This window comes from Pseudorasbora parva, chromosome 16 (genome assembly GCF_024679245.1).
Source record: "Pseudorasbora parva isolate DD20220531a chromosome 16, ASM2467924v1, whole genome shotgun sequence".
Lineage (NCBI taxonomy): Eukaryota > Metazoa > Chordata > Actinopteri > Cypriniformes > Gobionidae > Pseudorasbora > Pseudorasbora parva.
Genome location: NC_090187.1, coordinates 38,526,504 through 38,550,358, shown reverse-complemented (window position 1 = coordinate 38,550,358; position 23,855 = coordinate 38,526,504). Strand labels below are relative to the sequence as shown.

At 37.3% G+C, this 23,855-nt stretch overlaps 1 protein-coding gene across 2 annotated transcripts in view; it reads left to right on the top strand.

The window, feature by feature from the left end:
• Positions 1–23,855, top strand: part of slco3a1a (solute carrier organic anion transporter family member 3A1a) — a 92,981-nt gene that overhangs the window by 33,263 nt on the left and 35,863 nt on the right. For both annotated transcript variants that reach the window (XM_067418938.1, XM_067418937.1), the window contains exon 2: positions 6,499–6,937. In XM_067418938.1, coding sequence (XP_067275039.1) covers positions 6,664–6,937 — 274 coding nt within the window. In that variant the 5' untranslated portion in view covers positions 6,499–6,663. The remainder of the gene's footprint in view (positions 1–6,498; positions 6,938–23,855) is intronic.

Here is a 23,855-nt window from a genome sequence, read left to right as displayed (position 1 = left end):
CTCTGATACGGTACAAAATTCATACGTATACAGCTAAATGCATCTCCATGTGGACGGGGCCTCAGTCCAGGAGTTTAGCTCCAACCCTAATCAAACACTTCTGAACCAGTTAATCAATGTCTTCAGTGTCTTCAGAGTTTGTTCAGGGTTTGAGCTAAAGTCTGCAGGACATATAAATCAATGTTTTTTTCACACCTTTATAGCGAGTGGCATGAATCTAAAGCCATACAAAAACCATTCAAAAAAATGGTATTTGCAGTCACCTGCAATTGATTTATTTTGTGAGTACAAGGGGATACCGAGGTATCTCAACTTGCCAACCTCCATGAGGTAACCTGCTCCAGGTTAAATGAATCAACTTTTTTTAGGCTTCTGATATGAGCAGACTTTTCATCTCATGTGAGTGCACTTAAAGATGTTTTTCAAAAGTGCAATTAATTTCTTTATGGGTGAAATGTTTTGATGATGAAAAATAATGTGTTTATTATGACAGTGCAGGACTCAAAATCAATCTTCGCCTGACAGCAAACAATGTGCCGACTCTGTAAATGACATCCCTCATTTATCTTCCCATCACATTTTCTTTTGAACAGTTGGGATGGATGCTGTTAGCAGTGAGATCAGCCAGATATTTCACTGTCAGTTATTTATCTCATTCTTTGAAACTATTTTCTTCAATATTCAGCCATGGTTCGTAATAATACCAGTATTATAACTGTTCTGATTTTTCATAAATTTTGAAAAATTTCTGATTTTTACTGGTGCAATCTCCTGCTTTAATTTTGTTCTAAAGAACTTTGCCTAATATACGCATACTCTTAGAAGAAAAGGTTCTATATAGAACCTTAAACGTTTCTATCGGCACTACGTATTTGGATCCCCTAAAAGGTTCTATATAGAACCCTTTTTAAGTCTTGTCATTATAGAACCTTTTTAGCATAAAAGGTTCTTTGGAGTTGAGTACACTTCATTAGGATCATTGGGGTACTATATGGAACCATAGGGTTCTTTACTCAACTCCAAAGAGCCTTTTATGCTAAAAGGTTCTATAATGACAAGAAATAACCCTTTTGGCACTTAAAGGTCCCGTTCTTTGTGTGTTTTCGAAGCTTTGATTGTGTTTACAGTGTGCAGTATAACATGAGTTCATGTTTCGCGTGTATCTATGAAGTCCCTCCTTCAGAAACACATAACGAGTTCTGATTTGGCCAGGGCTTCCCGTGTTGTGATTGGACAGCAGCTTAGCGCACTTTGCCCGGAAAGGTCCCGCCTCTTACCATAACGGGGAGATGCAAGCGCTGAATGCATGCTCTTCTCCACGTGGGAGAGCAACAAGACCACGCCCCCTATTTTGCATGTTCTTGTGGGCGGAGGGTTAGTCAACAAATGGTTCTAGTGACATCATTACATCCCTGCACTTCCTGCTGTAGTCCAAACCGGCCGTTCGCTGTAGGCTTTGAAAGGAAACTTCTGTTAAATAAAATATCTCGCTTGGCATTGAACTTTGAGCTTTATCATTTTACAGGTATTATTTATGCTCCAACAGCAACATTACACACTAACTAAAGTTTGAAAGATGGAATCGCGAAGAACGGGACCTTTAAAAAGGGTTTATATAGAACCTTGTAGGGGTTCCAAATACGTAGCTCTTTTAAGGTTTAACCTTTTCTTCTAAGAGTGTAGATGCAAAAGTTACTGTTTTCTATTGGTCCACCATCTCTTTTCAGAAACCTCAATTCATGGAAAGGTCTACCATTGGTCTGTTTCCTGTTAGACTGATAAGGCAATGCTTTGTCTCTCTCATGTTCAAAAATCAAACACAGATTGCTGAAGGATGCCTGGTAGCCGCACATGTTCTTGAAAACATTTCACGCTTGAATGATATCAGACTGGTTGTTCTGTACAATTTGTCATTGCTTATTATGTAAGACTGACTTGACTCAACAATAACATGATAGACATTTTTGTCTTATTGTTCAATAATTCATAGTCTTCCTATAATAATAGGGTTTCATGCTGGGGGATTAGAGGGTGATGGGTGTGAGCGTGTCAGGGTAGAGTTAACAGAGATTTGCTCTGCTGACATGTTGAATGTGTCCTGGCATTAATGTGGCAGCCTATGTGCCCTATCGCCATGGCACTGCTACTGATGTATGCAGACAGATCCGGCTATTCAGTCAACAGGTTTCAGTTGGCACAGACTCTGAGGAAAGCAGAAGTGGAGGCAGATGGGGGATGTGGCCAGTCCTGTCCTTTCGTCATGCTTCCAGAACTTGCTGGCACATATCTTTGGGCCTGGCAACTAACCAGGTGGTGTGAATAGTACAAAAACACACAAGTTTTATTGCTGTATTGTTTAGTTTTCATAATTGTGACTTTATGTGACATTATGACCTGTTAAATTTGTTGGTAATGTTGGAAAGGCTCTGGGATTGAAAAGTGCATATGTCTTTTATAGGACATATCAGGGCAAATCTTAAAATAGTGCTTTACTGGCACAGTGGGAATGTTGCTGGTTGTATATTATTGCTAGTCTCTTATTATTTCATAAATGGAGATTTTGTTCATATGAGTGGTCCAGGTAGGATGTCACTTTTAAGGCCAACTGGCAGTTAGCATCACACTGGTTTCCTCGAAAAAAGCCCAATCAGATTTTCCCATAGGCTTTTGGATTATTACCAAAAATAAGCTCTGATCAACTAAAGTTTATGATACTTACACATTTTGTCCATCAAGATAATGATCACAGATGAACACAACCGTTATTAATTTTGAAGCCTAAATGCAATCGGCAGAAGTAAAAGGCTAAAGGTAGGCTATAAACGTACAACACCATAGTCACACGACTTCAACGTCACCATCGCTAAGCTTCTGAAAACTCATTCACTCAACTATAAACGTTTTCCCACAACGTTTGAGTTAGACTAGTTTATAAGAGCAAAATTATGAGCATAATGATGCTGACTGATCTTACCTGTTCGGTCTGATGATGTTTAATCTCCTCAAAAGCCTCTAGAGTCCAATTTAGCCACTTTTTAGCAACCACCTTTTTCAAGACAGATAACAGCTTAAAAAAATCACAAGTGGGGTAACACTGATGTATTTAATGTTGTAGAATAAAAACATGAAAGTCTCTTGAGCTTCGAATTCTGTTCCCCACAGACTTTATTTCAGCCATTTAACCAAAATCCCATTTTAAAAAATTGACTTCGGGAGAAGGTAACCGGAAGTGCTACAATGCTAACTCACTTCTGCTGCGTTTTGGTCTACAAAGTTATATCATACCTGCACCACTTAATTATGACACACAGTATATTAAGACAGAGCTTGTATAGTGGTCTTCTCTTACCTTTTTGTTTGAAAGATGTTCAAAATGTAAAGCATGATTATGGACGTTAACCGAATAAGCTTGATATTCAAATTGTATACTGTAATGCAGTATATGCGTGAACAGTTTATTGCGGTTTATCTAAATCATATGCCAGAGGTTTAACAGTAAGTGAGTGTGATCTGTTTTGCATGTTTCATAGTAATAGCTGAAACACAAGACACCTTTAAGTCAGTGTTGTAGTGGACTGCAGATGTGTCACAAACATTGTGTTCTGCACAAAGCAGAATGATCTGTTAGACAGTCCAAGGTACTTTCCTATTAAATTGCACCAGGCTAACTACAGGAAACTGAGTTAGAGCAAATCGAATTAGCAGACAGTTATGACAACAACATCACTGCTCTATGTAGAAGGCTCACATTAAACTCATTATTCACATCAGCCATTTGAACTGTTTAGGATATTTTTCTCTGCACAGAATGTTACAAGTCATTTGGTAACAGAAAGTTTGCTTTTTCACTCTGCGAAATTATGCCTGTCCATTCCTTGAACTGTGTGAATCAGAAGTTTAGAACTATGATCAACTGCTAAATTCAAATGTGCTTTTGTGTGTTGGCTGGTGCTGAGCCAGAGATGGACACGCTCAGCGCTTATGCATATATGCAACAACCATTTAGTTTTTTCAACTGCATAATGTTCACTTTAGGTTTCAGACATTTAAATACACATAAGTAACCGCAAAACAATTTATTTAGAGTTTGAAAAATACACACTGATGTCTATGGAAGCGGCAATAATAATCTGTTACATTATAATTAGACAATACGTTTTATTCATATCAGATACACATTGTGTAAGTAACTTTTAAGTTTTCTCTCAAAATACTTTTAATGTATTTTGGGAAAAGTGGATTAATTCACGTCTTGTACATCCATAGATCTGATTCTCTGGCACAATCTAAAATGGGGGTGCCCATCGCACTTATAGCTCAACTTACACGATCGTTATAAAGGTGTTTAAACAACAAAATACATCCTCTTGCCCATATTTGACAATCAGATTGGAATATCAGATATTTCATGCTAGTTAACAAATTTGTGAATATTTTTTATTAAAAAAGTAAAAATTAAATATGATCAGTCATACAGCTCTGTTGTGACGGCGGTGTGTCAAGCAATGATACATCACCATGGAAACTATAAAGTGATACGTTTTTAATAAAAGGTCACCTTAAAAAACTTTCGCTGGGGGGTCAGCCAGAATATTTTAAATTCACGTGTGAAAGGGTTAAAAATGCATGCAAAAGCTTTCGTGACCGCACAGCAATGCCACATGAGCGTAACCGCGATAAAGACGATAGTCCAAAAATTTTACCAGTTGAAAAATGTATACCGGTTAATCGTGTCTATCGATATATTTCCTACCCCTAGGCTTAAAATTGTAATTCATTGCAATGAATAAAAGACAAACATTTATTATTGTCCACTTTAGTTATTTATATGCAATGTAAATAAACAAAAAAAACAATTATTTACTCTGAACCCCTCCACCTTCCCCAGCTCCACCTGCCTAGATCTGCCATGGGATTTATGTGTCTATTTATGCAGCAGCAAATGCTCACAACATGTCTGTGTGTCTATTAGCAGACACAGAAAAATGGCTACATTTAGCTATCTAACATCCATTAATAAGAAACGAGAAAGGAGAAAGCATTATGTGTCCATGGACTACAGTGAAATTTTATTTAACAGCTATAACACAAAAGTATTTTTCCTCTTAATAACTTTGTTGCTTAATGCTACGACTGACCAATCAAAATAAAATATTTCAGAGAGCTGTTTAACTAATAGAGTGATAGAAAATTATCTTATCCATCAAAATGATCTCTCCAGTCAAAGGAATCCGTAGAGCAGTGTGGGGAGATTAGCAAAGACCACTATGGGCAGCATCTGAGAGAGGCCTGGAGTTGGCTCATTCTAGACTCCAGAGGAATAGGATTATAGTAAAGAGCGTAGCCTTAATAACATGCTCTTTTGACAGCCATGGCATATTTGTGTTGCTCCAGCTCAAAGCTGCTTCATTTAAGTCCTGCTATTCCTCTTCAAGGCTGCCCGGTGACATTATTTCACTTCCACCAGCTATTTCTGTCATGATAATGAATGCGTGATGTAGCATGTAAATGATTGAAAGGATTTGTCAAAACAATTGTTTTACGGTGTCATTAGTTCTCTTCTTTGATATGGGTTCAATGTCCTTGTATTCCACCCTAGTTGGAATAGCTGTGTTTGGTATGATTGGGGATTCGATTTTTTTAATCTGACATGCCTTTCCATGTAGCAATCAGCATTACTGTATCTCATTTTGTGATCTTGTGCAAATATTGGTGAATATAACAGTTTCTCTGCTTATCTTTACCGTCACACCTTACCTCTCCAAGATGACTCAGCTTCAGTTAGATTTGGTGTTATGTTGATTAAGGTTGAATTTGACTTCAGTAAAATGTCAGCCTCTGCCACTTTAGTATTCATACAAAATGAAGCAAATAAACATCCTTGGATGAGTGACAAATGAATCTACACATATAGATAATAGTGTTTAATAGTGTTTAAAAGCGTTAAATCAGCATATTAGAATGATTTCAGATGGATCGTGTGACTGCAGACTGGAGTAATAATGTTTAAAAGTCAGCTTTGCATCATAGAAATAAATTACATTTTAAAATGTATTAGAACAGAAATTTAAATTGTATTTTAAATGGTAAAACTACAGTTTTACTGTACTTATGATCAAATAAATGCAACCTTGGTGAACATAAGAGAGTTCTTTGAAGGATTATATATATATTGTAAAAAAAAATATATATATATATATATATATTTAAAACAATCATTCATACAATTTCATACAAGCTTTGATAAAAAAAAAAAGTTTAATGACTTTTGTTACATTTTTTTTAATCATCCCATCTGATTTTTATTTATGAATAAAAGGAAAGAATTGAACAGTTATAAAGTCACATTAACTTTTACACTTTATGGCACACTCCAAACTGCTGAAAATCGTCGTCTGGATCAAATAACGGAATTTGTGAAATGGTGATATTGAACCTAAAACTCCAATACTGTCAGATTAACATTACAGTGATTATTCTGCTTTGTTTATTTCTTAGGTGAGCGTGCTGACCACACTGGAGCGGCGCTTCAATCTTCAGAGCGCTGATGTGGGCGTCATTGCCAGCAGCTTTGAGATTGGCAACCTTGCCCTCATTCTCTTTGTTAGTTACTTTGGTGCAAAAGCCCACCGTCCTCGGTTAATTGGCTGCGGAGGCATTGTCATGGCATTAGGAGCGCTGCTCTCCGCATTACCTGAATTCCTCACCAGTCAATACATGATCACAGATTCAGGGAGCAAGGATCTGGGACGAGGTGTGTGCTCCAACATCTCTAAAACTGATGAAATGTGTGGGAATAGAGCCAACACCAACATGATGTACCTGCTTCTGATTGGAGCCCAGGTGCTGCTGGGTATTGGTGCAACTCCTGTTCAGCCCCTGGGTGTGTCCTACATAGACGATCATGTGCGAAAGAAAGACTCCTCTCTTTATATAGGTAAGTAAAGCATCATGTTTCCTACGAGCTGGGTTTTTAATGCGTTTAGTTTACATAGCCACGGGCATCAGTTTTTATGCCCAAGTAAATTGCACCAGAATTATTTAAGGAAAAGCCTGTATCTCCTCTAGGGCCTAGTAAGGAAAAAGTAGATGATTATCAGGGTGATTTATTGTGGTTTCAGGCCTTTCGATGGCAAGCCAAAAACCACTGATGTATTAAAGTGGAACAGCAAATAAGTTGTGCACCAGAAAGCAACATGTACACAAAACCACAGAGTCAATAGGGGGAAGAAGCATGTGTGCAGGCGTGTTTTATTTTATATTTTTTGAGACCACAGCTTTTACAATTATTTTCAATGGGTAAGCAGTGCTGGGAGGGCTTTAAACATAATTACCTTTATTTTATATGTGTGAGGAAGAAGGTCATGGAAAAAGAGCTTAAACCACAATGTAATGACTTGTATGGGAGCAGTATATAAGGCCGTTACACCTCGGGTGTACATTATTTTTCAATAATTCAATGTCCCAGAGTCGATTATTCCGCTTATAATACTGTACCTCACCTCAAAACATTGTTCAGATTATGTATTTCAAGACATTTGTCAGGTCTTGTGTTTAGGACTAATTTCTTGTGCTTCTAATCACCTCTTGCAAAATCCAAGACGCCATTTTAGAGCTACTAATGGAGGCTTCAGCCACTGATAGCAGACTAATGGAGTTATTAATGCAGTTATTAGAGAGAGAGAGAGAGAGAGAGACATTGAGACATTATGTGAATGACCTGTGTCTGTGTTCAGAAGCAGTGTCTTTACTAATGACTTTAAGTTTATCTGCTTCAAGAACAGCGCTGTTATTACCTCACTAGTAGGAAATGTCATGTAGCTTTTAAGTTGTTAAACTACTTTACTAAAACAATCATCCGAGCAGCGCCGATCTCATGTTAATCTTGAGTACCTATAGAGTAGTATTGCATCCTTTATATCTCTGAAGAGCCTTTAGTTTTATTTATAGATGTGCCGTATTTTCCATAAACAGCCGAACTCGTAGAGAAGTGCAGTGGGCACAGCTAATGACAGTGCGCGCACACAGACACACATGCACATTTACAAGAAATATTTGGCATTATCCCTCCCTGGATACATTTGTGTTGTTTACATTATATGCACTTACACGCCGACAGACATTTGATGCAGTTTCACTCACCGGATTCGACTCGTTGAATCCTGAAAAAAATCGTCTACAAAAATATAAAGCACCACAGTTGACAACATGATAATAATAATCAGCATTTGAAAGATTTGTCGAAGGATCATTTGATCCTGATTACTGGTGTAATGGCTGCCATTGCAAAAATAAATATGTAAAAACATATTTGCAGACAGTAAAATAAGTCATTTTGTAAAATTTAAGTTTTCATTAAAATTAAAATGTCATTTTTTTACTGTTCTTTAAAATAAATAAAAAATGCATCCTGGGTGGGCATAAAAGGCTTAATAAAATTTTAAAAAGATTACTGATCATTACTGAACTTTTAAAAGACAGATGACAGTGTGTGTGTGTCTGTGTGTATATATATATATATATATATATACACTCTAAAAATGCTGGGTTAAAAACAACCCAAGTTGGGTTGAAAATGCACCAACCCAACAATTGGGTTGTTTTTACCCAATGGTTGAGTTGTTCTTACCCAGAAATTGGGTTGTCTTAAGCAACATTTAACCCAACCACTGGGTTAAAACAACTCAACCACTGGGTTAAAACAACTCAACCACTGGGTTAAAACAACTCAACCACTGGGTTAAAACAACTCAACCATTGGGTTAAAACAACTCAATTGTTGGGTTGGTGCATTTTCAACCCAACTTGGGTTGTTTTTAACCCAGCATTTTTTAGAGTGTATATGTATATGTGTGTGTATTATCTATTATCAGAATTATCTGGAACTGCAAGTCCCGGAATGGTATATGTAATGCAATTCCAGAGAACTGTGATAATCAATCTTTAAAATAAATTAAAGACAAGACAGAACATGATTTCAATATTGTCTTTAGCACTAAAAGCTTGTGACTGTAGCTCACTTGGTCAATTTTGCAGTTGTCAGGATGACAAGAACAAGACGAAATTTCATGTTCACGAATGACAAGAAACATATCTCATCGGTACAGCAAATCTTATCAAAGCACACAGATTATCAAGTGTCAAAGAAGGCGGGCAATGGTTTGTTTCAAATGCATGCATCTCAGTGATGAGGGAGAGAAGATAAGTGCTGAAAAGGAAGAAGTGCCTTGAGTCCCTGTTTGATGCTGTATCGAAAGGGATGTGGTATTTAAAATGATAGATTTTAAGTCCAAATTGAAAAATGTCAGTGCATTAGATAAAAAATATCACATTAAGTGATATTTGCAAACAAATGTTCATGGCAATTTCTTGTTCTGTTAATATTTGACAATCATTTAGATATAAAGCATATCTATTTAAACTTAAAAATAAATTCCACTTGCTTTGATGCCATATCATTTGTATAAAAGTTTGACATAAAGGTCCACTCCAAATACATTTTGCAGACAGTTTTACACAGATTTTTCTTTCATTCTTTCTCTTTTTGAAGTGTATAAGGCATTGACTGTATTTTTCTGTCAGGTTTATTCTCAAGTTGTGTAAGATCCTCTCTTCCTTTTCCCGTTAATCTCTGTTTCTTACCTCAGCTCTTGTTCAAAGTTCAAACCAGCATTTCAAAAGGCTTTTGGGCAAGTGCTTGTTTGACAGTGTGCAGTAGGAAATGGACACACGCTGATTTCAGTTTGCAAGCTCAGAGGGAGATGGATCTGTGCTCCTCTGATAAGCCGCACAGCAGAGTTTGAAGGCAAACAAGCAGAGTTTCGTTCAAGAACAATGTTGTATTGTAGTGGAGGCTGCACTCAGCTGATCATCTAAATCCCTGTGCTGCAGGCATGGCATGTGCTGCATGAATGGGCCAGATTGTTCAGAAATCAAGCAAGATTTCTTTTTTTACGTACTGCTAATATATTCTCAATTTGCAACCCAACAACGCAGCTTGTGTAATTGTTTTTCCTGTTGTTGTTCAGTGTCGTTTGCAATGCCTTTGGCAATATGCTTGATTCAAATTACATGTTCAGTATAAACTAGTGCGTCTCCAGAAGTCAAGACACGTTGATAGGTATTATAAAAATCTATCATATTAATGTTTGTGGTTTATCCCACGTTTTATAGTCTACCATGTGGTGAAGATAATTTTCAGAGTAGCTGATGTTATGTCAGTCTTCATTCAGTGTTTGAGAAAGCTCTGGACTAGAGCTTGATGATTTTTTGTAAATATTCACCCCTTTGCTGTTAAAAATACAGAATAAGACACTACTGTGAATACTGCAATGATTTGAATTCACACTTGTCTCCAAAAGATTGACTAAAAGACTAATAACTGAGAGTGTTAAGGCATTTTATTAACCGATAAACTGACAAAAATGGCATCAGGTTAATAAGTATGTGTATATATATATATATATATATATATATATATATATATATATATATATATATATATATATATATATATATATATATATATATATATATATATATATATATAAAATATTATTAACTTATTATTAAAAAAGATGCCATTTTTGTCAGTCAGTAAAGCAAGACTCTGTGCAGGCCAATCAAGTTCCTCCACAACAAACTCGTTGATCCATGTCTTTAAGGACCTTGCTTTGTGCACAGTCATGTTTGAACAGGTAGGGGCCATCCCCAAACTGTTCCCACAGAGTTTGGAGCATGAACTTCTACACAATTTCTTGGTATGCTGAAGCATTAAGAGTTCCTTTCACTAGAACTAAGGGGCCAAGTCCAACCCCTAAAAAAACAATACAACACCATAATCTCCTCTCCACCAAACTTTACACTTGGCACAATGCAGTCAGGCAAGTACCATGGAATACTAAGTAGAGAAGACATTTCACAAATTGACTTATTACACAGGTGGCAACCTATCACTGTACTTGACTTCACTGAGCTCCTGAGAGCGGCCCATTCTTTCACAAATGTTTGTAGAAGCGTCTGCATGCCTAGGTGCTTGATTTTATACACATTTGGCCATGGAAGTGATTGGAACACCTGAATTCAATGATTTGGATGGGTGTCCCAATACTTTTGGCAATGTAGTTTAGGGATCGCTAAGATTATTTTTAAAACTAAGCATTTCAGATTTTAGTTAATCTTTTATGCTCACCAATGTTGCATTTTTTGATTAAAAAAAATCTGAAAATATAAACAGTTAAAATATATAAAATAGTTATTTCGTAAAATTAAAATAACCATTTCATATTTTAGTGTATTTTCAAATATTTTAGTAATGGCAAAGCTGCATTTTAAGCTGATTAAACTCTTTTATTTGTCGATTTGGTGCTCAATTATACATTTATGTTAAAATGGTTTGGAAATATTACGTTTTTTTTTTTTTTTTTATTGTTGTTTTTTACATTTTGTACAGGATTCTACATTGAACGGCAAATGACCAGCATTCATTTGAAATAGAAATATTTTGTAACATTATAGAAATGGCTTTACTGTCACTTTTGATCAATTTAATGCATGCTTACTCAATAAAAGTGTAAATATCTTACTGACCCCACATTTTTATATTTATTAGAATATTATACATTATGTATTTATATATAGTTATTATAAAGTTCTATTTTATTTATCATTATTTATATGAAAAAATGATCAATACAGAGAATATTTATTTAGCTATTTCCCATAGCTGTATTCTGAACTGAAGAGGCCTTATGGACCTTATACAGAAAACCACATATAGGCATTGTAATAGCCTCAGTTACCCTTTACCTTTAATGAGTTAGGACAGACCACATCATTGTGTCTTTTATTGCCTGTCAGCATCATTGAATGTGGCTTCCAGGTCAGCCCGAACCCAGGCTGTTGTTGTTATCTGCACTCCTGCGGCTTGAACATCACATTACACTCATGTGTTTCTGCGTATGCACTCTCCACAGTGAAAAGCCTTCATTACTGAAGCACACGGTGAGATTGAATTAAAATGGTTCATTAGTAGATTCATTGTTGTAACGCTTTCAAAGAAACCTGGGGAGAATTTTTTTTTTTTTTTTTATGAAAGCTGTTTTGTTGCACACCTTAGCTTTCCGTGTCTCTATAATTATCTATCAAGTACTATACTTAAAATAAGTGCTAGCCTACTTTTTTTTGTTGAAATATGAAAAGCATACTAAATGGAGCTTTTATCCTCAGGAAAGCTGTTTGAGAAATATGTTAATGTTGGATGAGACAATTATCACCTTTTGGCCATAGCAACAGAAGAATTATTGCTTCGATAAACAACTTCATATGAATATGCAACAAGATGCCATGCATGGCATGCAGGTGTTTTCTAAAAATGAATTAGGGCAATCTGTGTCCATATCATGCATGTCATGTAAATAGGAAGAATATGATACTCTGTCTGGTGTGTGATGCTCTGATGACCTTAGGTGTGGCCATTCATGTGGATGTCAATTTGACACATGCCATATACCTAAACATCGTTGCAGGCCAGGAGAACCCCTTCGTGACAATGGTGTTTCCTGGTGGAAGAGTCCTTGTTTAGCAGGATAATGCACCCTTCCACACTACACACATTGTTCAGGTATGGTTTGAGGAACATGAGGAAGAGTTCAAGGTGTTGCCTTGGCCTCCAAATTTCACTGATCCACAAGTTCGATCCATGACAGCTCCACTCTGCAACCTATACAGGACTTGAAGGGTCTGCCGCTAATGCCAGATATCACAGGACACTTTCAAGGCTCTCGTAGAGTTCATTCCTAGTTGGGACTGCACTGTTTTGGCAGTATGTGGTGGACCAACAGCATTTTAGGCAGGAAATCAAGTTTTTAATGTTGTTTATAGCTATGTATGCTGTGTTTTTAATATGCGCTAAGACAAACCATGTGCAGATTTATAAGTTAACAACACCATTGCTGAGTATTTTCTCCTTAAAACTGTGAACCAAAGACTCTCAAAGTCTCAAAAATGCAGTTTGAAGTTGCCGGTCTTATGTCAAACTACTTTGTAAACAATTATGTCAGCGTGTGGGTGGGATTTACCATACCATTAACTATGCTGTGAAGCAGGGGAGTCTCAAGAGAAGCTAGATTATTCTGTTGATACAGTTATGAATATAGCTGGTGAATTATGTATATGATGTACATTACGATGATGAACTACATGCCTTTCTCCACTAATGTTCTATAATGTTCAAAGCATTTCTAAGGATGCTGATTTTTAGAAGACAGACTGAGATGGCGAACGGAAACATGATTTGTGTAACATTAGTAACAGATTATTAGCTGTTTGATAATAAGCAAAAGGCTAATCATATTAATTACCGTTTTGTGTCCTACATTGTGAAGAGCGATACCATTGTGCAGCGTTTACTAAAGTAAAGTTGACTGAGTGGGTCTCTGAGCTGGTGTGAGTGAGTAGAGGCGGGGCTCATTTGCATATTAATAGAGCTGCGTATATACTAAATGAAGCAAGGGTGTAGAGTTACATTCAAGCTATAAGAAACAAACCCGGTATGTCATTTTGCTGATCAAAAATGATTTTTAAGGAATACAGTTATTGACTACAGGGGGACTTTAATGTTTTGGCTCATCTAAGTATGTTTGATGTCACTGTAGTAGTCGTTTTAAAATAATTGTTTGCACGATCAACTATTCCAAGTGGCAGTATGGAATATACAAGAACTTTGTTTTACACGTGTCTTGTTCAAATGACTGACATGAGTGCTTTTAGAGCAGGCTTCTTGGTGATCTCTGTAGGAGTGAAGACATAATTACAGAATGAGGCAGGAATGCTAACTAGCCAGCCATGAGGTAGGTCTGAACTGGCCCGGCAGCACATGCATACCGCACAGCCCGATGAAAAACAACTCCCACGGGGGGAGCTTGGCTTTTCCTGCTTCCTTACAGTTAGCCTCCCACAAATCTGCCCGCTGTGCCAAGGGCTTTTCATCAGCAAACACACAGATTTAAGCTATTAGGTCACTATTAGCCCTCCTTCTCATTTTAGCTTGAATACATGAAGAAGAGACTGTATACAGAGTTGTGTGTTAAGAACAAACTGTTAGATCTGTAGCACAATTTCTGCAACACTGCATCAAACGTACTTCACATCTCGCAACTGCAGCTCCATTTCTCATATTTTTGACTTTATATCTGACATTGAGACTTTATATCTTGAAATTGTAAGTTTTATTTCTTGAAGTTTTGGCTATCTCACAATTACTATTTCTCTTAATGATGACTTTTTAATATAGCAATGTCCTAACCGGGACCATTTATATTTGTTTTTGTATTATGACTATATCTCACAATTGCTCCTCTTTTGTATCATAATAATGACTTTGTATCTCAAAATGATATCTCACAATTGCAACTTTTTGTTTCTTGCAATTTTGACTTTATGTCTCATATTTATAAGTATTTTTCATAATTAAGACATCTCATGTCTGTATACACCGATCAGGCATAACATTATGACTTAATATTGTGTTGGTCTTCCTTTTGCTGCCAAAACTGCCCTGAAACCTCCCCTGAAGGTGTGCTGTGGTATCTGGCACCACGATGTTAGTAGCAGATCTTTTAATTCCTGTAAGTTGCAAAGTGAGGCCTCCATGAATCGTACTTGTTTGTACAGCACATCCCACAGATGCTCGATCTGGGGAATTTGAAGGCCAAGTCAAAACCTTAAACTCGTTGTTGCCACCAGAAATACCATTTCCATGAAAGGGTGTACATGGTCTGCAACAATAGGTAGATGGTACGTGTCAAAGTAGCATCTGCGTGGATGGCAGGACCCAAGGTTTCCTAGCAGAGCATTGTCCAGAGCATCACACTGCCTCCACTTGCTTGCCTTTTTCTCATAGTGCATCATGGTGCCATGTGTTCCCCAGGTAAGTGGTGCACACGCACCCGGCCATCCACTTGATGTAAAAAAAAAAGTGATGGTGGTGTGGTCCAGTTCTGATGCTCGCTGTTGGTGCTTTCGACAATTGACCAGGGGTCACCATGGGCACCCTGACTGATCTGCAACTATGCAGCCCCATATGCAAAAAACAACAACAAAAAACTGTAATGTACTCTGTATTCTGACACCCTTCTATCAGAACCAGCATTAACTTCTTGAGCAATATGAGCTACAGTAGCTCGTCTGTTTGATCAGACCACTCCTCCACCAAAGAGGTCTAACGGGTGTGAAACGACATTAGGGTGAGTCATTAATGACATCAATTTCATTTTTTGGTGAACTAACCCTTTAAGATGACTCTTCACTTTTAAAGAAGACCTGCGGGTAAACAAAACTTTTGTATGATAATCTTGTTTTTAGTGCCTCAACATTTGGGCATCTGACTAAAGCATACAAATACAGACAAAGTTCAGGACTCAAAATGGACGCTGTTCCCAGAGCTCCTGCAACCTTTTGCAGTCCATTGCTAATTTTGGGTCTTCCCACAGGAGCTTGAGTGCAGAAATTCACAGCATGTACATGTAGGGATCAGGGTATTGCCATGACAGTGAAGAATGCTTGAACCCCACCGAACTGGCTCTCCATGCTTTACAAGCTTTTACAGTGTCAGTAACATGATTCCTGTATGTTGACTCAGGTGATTGGATTCATGTAGCCCAAAGACAGTGAGGGGACAGCAGCTGTAGACAGGGCTTATTCAAACACATTAGCCCGCTCTTGTTTGAATATCCCTTTTCTAGGTACTCATAAAAATGAATTTACAGAAGTTTTCAGACAGATAACAGACCCATGGGTTCTAAAACTATGATTTGCTGATGAGAATCACCAAAATAGGAAATGAAAACCTTATCCTAGTTGTTCAGAAAGATACAATTGGTTGCAGAAGGTAAAAGAAGTCAGCATTAAAAAACTGAAATATGCTGTTTTATCCAGTCAAGTGCAGACTGTAACCATCACAGTGACAGGTGTGAATGCTGCTTGTTTTTATCTTAGGCGGTTCTGGGAAGACTTAACCCAGACCTGCTCTGGGCCTCGTCACACCATCCAGGCTGAAGAAAATATGACAGGAAGATCTTGGACACTGCCAATGTCTGTAAAACACAAAACAGTCATCATCAATTACATAATACATTGCCAGGCCAAAAAAAATTGTCAATGTTTATGGTTTAAATGCTTAAGATTGGATCATTATTTCAGTGATTATTATGTTTCTAACATGTTATATTCAGGGCCTAAAATGAACACTCGTCAATCCCCAAATGTGAGTAAAAATTTGTGTTCGGGAGTATATGAAACTGTCAGTTGGCCAGTAAAAAAAAAAAATAAAAATTATTCTAAGATTGCAATGTTACAGTATGAACGTGAACAATTGGGAATGACGCTCTGTACAGTTAACGGGTCAGTGCTGCATCATCACAAATGTTTCAGCCTTTCCAATGTAAATATTCAAACACTGGGACACGTGAAAGGGAATTCATTACTCACGCTCTGCGGGAAGTTTAAACATGCGATAGGACATGGGCGCCCTAAAAAACCCCGCATGAGAGTGTGAAGTTGAGCTCTCTTTCATGCCTTCCTGCGCTTGAATGGACAAATTAACAAATGGCCATCTTGGCAAGTATAGTAAACATAGTCACTTGTGTCTTCAGCGAATGCAAACACAAAAAGCATGATCCGTGCATTCAGTCTTGTCCCAGCATCCTAATAATATTGCTACTGTCTGTGTTTTTAATGTTTATCAAACAACAACGGACTATGCAGTTATTTATTTGATTAGCCTTACTTTATTCAATTTTGGTACTAGAAAACTATTAGACCTGCCTGAAGAGCACTGTTTATTTCATTTGTATCTTTGTTGTTTTATATTTATGTGCTATTGTTTGTCATTTGATTGTTTGTTCTTATTTTATTAGTCAACATTTACTTTTCTTTAAAAATGTACATTGGTTTTAGCTGTGGTATTGAAATTAAAGGATAGAGGATTGTGTATTTTGACTAAAATGTTGGTGTCAACACAACAACAACAAAAACACAAACTGAGTGTTTTTGTGTCATGGCTGATAAAAAATATATTTTTTGTCCAGTACATCACTGGCCATTGGCAGGTGTGGCAAAAAGTTTTAGGCCCTGGTTTGGCAACAGTTCTTCTAACCAAAAGTAATAATCATGTAAGAAGACACATTATGGCCATATTCCAGGATGAAAATGTCAATATGCATCAGGCTCAAATTGTGACTAATTTTCTTGAGTCCAGATTTAAATTCATTGAAAATCTTTGGGATGTGCTGGACGAGACTTTACAAAGCACTCAACTTTGCATTGTCAATACAAGACCCTGACCCAAAAATGTATTTCCATCAAAATATAATAATATACTAGTGCCGTTTCGTGCTGACTTAACTTTTAAAACTGAAAAAAGTTCAGTTACTTCTCTTTGACCTGATCAATAATAATTATCCACATGCATAATTATGACAAATGCAATAAAATACAATCTTTTGAACATTGAACTTTATCCTGAAATGTTGCTGTTGGTGTTTATCTGAAGCCAGTCACTGAGAGATCTCAGACATTAAGAGACACGTCAGCATGGCCTCTGCAGTGTTTCGACTTCACCCCCTGCCGTCAGCCACGCATGCTCGTAAGCCACTTAAACGCTGCACATGTAATGACATTTTGAAGGATTAGATTCTAAATGGGGTTTTCCATCTCGGCGATGAGCTCCGTGCCAAGACCGCACCTTACCAACTCCTGTTTGTTAAATTTGAGAACAATGAAGGATGTCATCTCTCACTCTACGGGGGAGAGAAAACAGACTTCAGCAGTCCTCGCACCCAGACAAACCCATTCTTTTCAGTCTCCTGTCAGCTCCTGCATTATTTGCAAGATTAAAGAAACCAACCCTCTCTTAAAGTTAGTCTTGGGTGCTTTAGCTCTTTCTTTTTCAGAATAATTGACAGTTGCACATAGTCAGGTGTGTCATGCACCTTGCTTTTGGGGGTAAGCCGTAGTTCACCGATATAAGACATGAATTTTACAATATTTTTTCTTGTACAATATACATATACATTGTGTGTGTGTATGTGTATTGGATTATAAATTATTAGCATTTTAATATTTATAATTTATATATGCCATTATATATATTAGAAAAAAATTAACAAATTAATCACATTAATATGATTTTTGCTGTAATTAATCGCAATTAAAAAACATTGATTTTTATAATATTTTTATGTTGTAATAATTTCACAGTTACTCTCCAAATTAATGTAGAACATTTAAAAAAATTATATTATACAGTATATTTTAAATATTTGTTGTAGTAATGGCATCTTTTTATGAATGAAGCCTTGTATCACTGATACTAATACTGGTATCTATCTATCTATCTATCTATCTATCTATCTATCTATCTATCTATCTATCTATCTATCTATCTATCTATCTATCTATCTATCTATCTATCTATCTATCTATCTATCTATCTATCTATCTATCTATCTGTCTGTCTGTCTGTCTGTCTGTCTGTCTGTCTGTCTGTCTGTCTCTATCTATCTATCTCTCTCTCTCTCTCTCTCTCTCTCTCTCTCTCTCTCTCTCTATATATATATATATATATATATATATATATATATATATATATATTATATATCAGCATTTAAGTGGCATGAAGGAGCAAATGATCTACGAAATGGACAAACCAAATTTCATATTACAAAATGCTTGACCTTCAAGAAAATAATTGTGCTACTTAATTATTGAAGATTTTTGAGGTGTGTTATAAAATCACTTGGCCCAGAAGCGCGAGGGGTTTGTGTAGTATGATGTCTATATGATGCAGACAGATACTAGCAGGTAAAGAAGGGATATATGCTACTTAGATTGAAACCGTTCACGTGGGCAGAAAGTGGCGCTAAGATGATTATGTTGAGGAGAGTGTGTCCAACCTTAGTGGAGCCAGAGAGAAGGCACTGTCTTTGAACTTGGATGGAACTGTGATTAATTTAAATGGAACAAAGGCAGACTTCAAGATTAGCTTTAAGACTGCATTCAAATAAGGTTGAGCAAAATCACTGGAGTCATCTGGCGTCACTCTCTCTCTTAATCCTATCATCGGTCAATCCTACTGCTCGCCAATCAGACTACACAAATCCTAGGTAATAGAAAAGAGCTACTTTCCCTTCCAAACAATTTGAGCTATAACCACAAACTGCCATTCAGCCATGTGGGGAGGAACAGGATACTGCATTTGAATCACAAGACCATGTCGTGTTTAATAACCACTTAAACCGTTTAATTTGTTAGTCATTTTAATACTGGTCTTTTATAAAGTTTTATTATGAGGAAAAATATTTTTTCTTGCAAGACTCAGTCTGCACATTTATTTCCATTCTTTTCTTCCACACTACTATAGCCTCAGAGGATACGATGTCAAGAGTAGTTACATGTAGACACAAGCCAGACCTGCTGTATGTCTCCTGCTGGCAGTGTTTGTAGACCTTTCCAGAATGTTTTGCTGGAGATGTCTTATGAGATGTGTGACCTACAGTAGTCCCGAAACATACTTGTATGCTTTAAGCCACACCAATCGAATACATGAGCTGTATGCCAAAATCATCAGTATTAAAACAATAAAAGACCTGAAATATTTCAGTTGGTGTGCAATGAATCTAAAATATATGAAAGTTTAATTTTTATCATCACATTATGGAAAATAATAAACTTTATCACAATAAGCTAATTTTTTGAGAAGGACCTGTATGTGTGTGTATATAGATAGATAGATAGATAGATAGATAGATAGATAGATAGACAGACAGACAGACAGACAGACAGACAGACAGACAGACAGACAGACAGACAGACAGACAGACAGACAGACAGACAGACAGACAGATAGATAGATAGATAGATAGATAGATAGATAGATAGATAGATAGATGAGAAAAACTAATTGTAGATGGGAGAAAACAAGAAAGGCTTTTGATATTCTTTCATTGTGCAAAAGTATCATAGTATAAAAGGCTCCAATACATAGTGGTGCAAAGCGTTTATGTACATCCCGTGTGCAGAATGAAGTAACAAAGGGTCACAGCACTGCGCTTCTCGTTGGAAATTTCAAAACACAAAGGAAAAAGATATATGCAACAGTTTGAGACTTTCCGTTTAACAATTCCTTCCCTAGTCAAGTATTGCTATCTTACAGACACCTAGCCTGACATGGTCATACTCAATTCTAGTCAGAAAATGAGTCTGAAACTGCTCCATTGGGCTGTGATTATGGGGTGTGTTTCAACCGAACCAGGAAAGACATCAATTGGACAGACCGACAACCAATCAGAGCAACGAAGCGACACATTGTCAAATGTCAACAGAGTTCAACTGCACTGTGTTGCCAAGTCCACTTTTTGTCCGCGGGTTCTTTTCTATGTCCGCGGGTTGAAGCGACTATTATGTGATATATAGACCCATGAGTGCAAATTTTAGCAGCAACCTTGCCAAAATAAGACACCTTTTACCCCCCCAAACGCCATTTTTTCCCCGGTGAACCCCCCTAGTAGTTGCCGCATTTTGTTGTAAAAACTTGGCAACCCTGTCTGCACGCGAGCTGAAATCAGGCTGGAATACACGATCTTTGCCGGTGTTGTAAAATAATTTAATGATACACAGAGTACTTACACAACATGATCATCATTTCTGAGAGAAATTGTGAAGGTGAATGCAGATACAAGCAAGCTCTCCGTTTAGGATTGAACAAATATAATCCAAGCCTCTTTGATGACGTGATGATTACGTTACTGTTGATCATCTGTCCGTCATCGTCTAAAGCCCGCCCTGATGATTTCATTGGTCCGAACAGTTTCTGTTCGGGGATAATTACTCCTCTATGGAGCAAGGCCAGACTGAATTGCCCGACCTAAAAAATGTGTGGGCGGGTCTAAGATCGGCTGGCATCCAGGCTAACAGACACCTGGGAGAAAGTAACATCATGATTTAGAAGCAATAATAAATTCTAACAAGATAAAGTCCTTGTAGGCAAAATCATAGACCTTTATCTATTGAAGCACTCTCAAAAAAAAAGCACAAGCTCTAAAAGGTAGTTTAAATTAGAATGCACGTGTTGGCGATAATGCACAAATGGTATCTATTTTACACGTTGTATCGTTACACATTTAATCGATTTATCAATCTAAAATTATGTATTGTTACACCCCTACTTTTTACCAAACGCAATAACTATGAACATGTTCCACTAACGCTAAAAATCCAGAAAATGTCCAAATGACCTTTGTCTTCATAATGAACAGTTTTATTTAATTGTTTTATTATTAAAAACCTAACAAGCTAATTTTGAGATGTATTGGTTGGTTGGTTGTTTGGTTTGATTTTGAAATGCCTGTTGGTTTGATATTTTGTACCTTTTACGATGACATTGATACATATCTGAGTCTGAAGTATCCAAATATGTTTTGTGGCTACTCAGACATCTGGAAACAAGTCAAAGATTTTTTTGTCACTGAACCTTCAATATAGAGCACTTGGCCCAAGTGCAACATTGTCACTGGAGATAGCACTTTGGAAAGCTTTCAAATTGGTCATTTCTGAATATCTCATGAGGTCCAGAGAGCTGAATCTTCTGAGGCTGATGGTGGTCCTCAAGCTGCATCATTTTCTACTTACTCACCAATCCCCATGACCTTGATAACCCGTCGCTACTGAAATCTGGGTCACAAGACTGATTACAAAGCGGATTTTTTTATAATGCTGGTAGAAAACATAGGGGGAGGGCGGCATTATAAAATACAACAAATCAGTGGCTTGTCTGATCTGCAATCTGACCTTGAAACTATTGGATTGAGATGCTCAGTCCCTCCTAAGGCGCAACATCTCTCACTGTCTTTCACCGTAACATTGGCACTTTAAATCAGGGATGATTTGATTAGAATAGCCTGTTCTTGCAGATTCATGCTGCCCCTGGCATTAGTTTAAATACCTGGACTCATTGTTTGAGTGGTTTGTAAGTAGCTCTCTAACTCTCTTCTGTGTGTTCAGCACTTTTATTTTGAGGTGCAGGATAAGATTGTCTAATTAAATGGCTGTGGATCAATAAGGGTTGGCTTTAATTATTACATTCAGTCTTCAATCATATTATTGATTGTTAGGAAGCATCCTCCATTTTTGCTACGCTCCTAACATGTTCCAGAATGCGATTGCTCATTATACACCTCTGAGATAATGCACATCAGCTCAGGTTTCCAACCACAATCAAATGTATCCACAGTTTAAGTCAATAGAGAAGTATTTACAGTGATTGAATGAAATCAATACTTATCATGGCTAAATTGAATTATGAATATATTGAAATATTGGTCATGCCAATAAATCAAGATAACTTTCACCAATTTGACATTACTAAACACTGAGATTCTTCAAAAGTTAGTCTCTTAAAAGGGTCCTTTATTATTATTTCACTTTTTAACTGTAATATAATGTTGCTGTTGAGCATAAACAACTTCAGCAAAGTTACGATGCTCAAAGTTGAAAGCAAAGGGAGATATTTTCTTTTTTTTAAATCGTCCTTTTTAAGGACTACAAACGGCTGGTAGGGACTACAATGAGCTTACTCATGAGGTTAGTGAAAATTGACATAAACCCACCCCTGGGAACATGCAGCAAAGGGGTATGGCCATTTTGGGCTGCATTAGAGAAGAGGAAGAGTTGTTGTAGTAGAGCACATTTAGGAGTCTGCTCAAGCTGTCGCATCCGTCTTTTCACATTTATTGCAATACAGTACGTAACACAAATGCAATAGCATAAAAGCATAATTAGCAAAGTTATAACCGTAATTAAAATAAACTATATGTTATATCTCCATGCACCATATATTCTCTTCTCTTAATGCCACATCAGCTATCAAATATCCATTCCGAAATGCCCTGTTGCATTCTACATGTTGTCACTTCTTTGTGAGTCGCGATCATTGTCCAATTCCAGTTTGAACAAAAAAGGCTAAGCAGTTTCTGACATGAGGTAATCAGACCTGCTAACACAAGCTCTTGAAGCTCCGCCCTCTTCTTTAAAGGGCGCTGGGAGAATCAGCTAATTTGCATTTAAAAGGACACACACAAATGGCGTGCTTTTGCTCACCCTCAAAACATGACAATTTGGACATTTTGATAAGAAAATATCTGTGGGGTATTTTGACCTAAAACTTCACATACACACTCTAGGGACACCAGAGACTCTTAGCCAACATGTGCATTCTCGTTTTAATGCTCACCAAGGCTGCATCTATGTAGCCATTTTATCAGCAATGTGGCAATTTGAAGGCTCAGTACTGCAACTTTACCAAGTTGCCAGATCTGCTCTGTTTACTGCTTGCTTCTCTTCCGGATTCAATACAATTAGCACCTAATTACGAATAGCAGGCATGCTTTGCTCTGAGGGGCTTCTTTATTCAGTGGCCTGGTTCCTCTCTTGATGCAGCTTGGAAGTATCTGGAGACCCGCTGTTGGCACCATCATACTGGCAATTAGGCCAAGGCACCTGCTGAAGAAAGGTGGACCAGCTGTAGTCAATACTGCGGCCCCCTCCTCCAGTGCAGCTGCAGCTCTTCACCAATAGGCCCATGGAGACTTCAGGCCTGCTGCTCCTTCAAGGCCTCTGTCTGCTTATCTGCTCTCATGGCTCTTTGTGTTTCTGGCTCTTAGCCCAGTTGAAACATCTGACACATCAGCCAAAGTATGCTAGTTGTGCCAGTAACCAAGTAATAATAGGTATTTTCTCTCTCTCTCTCTCTCTCTCTCTCTCTCTCTCTCTCTCTCTCTCTCTCTCTCTCTCTCTCTCTC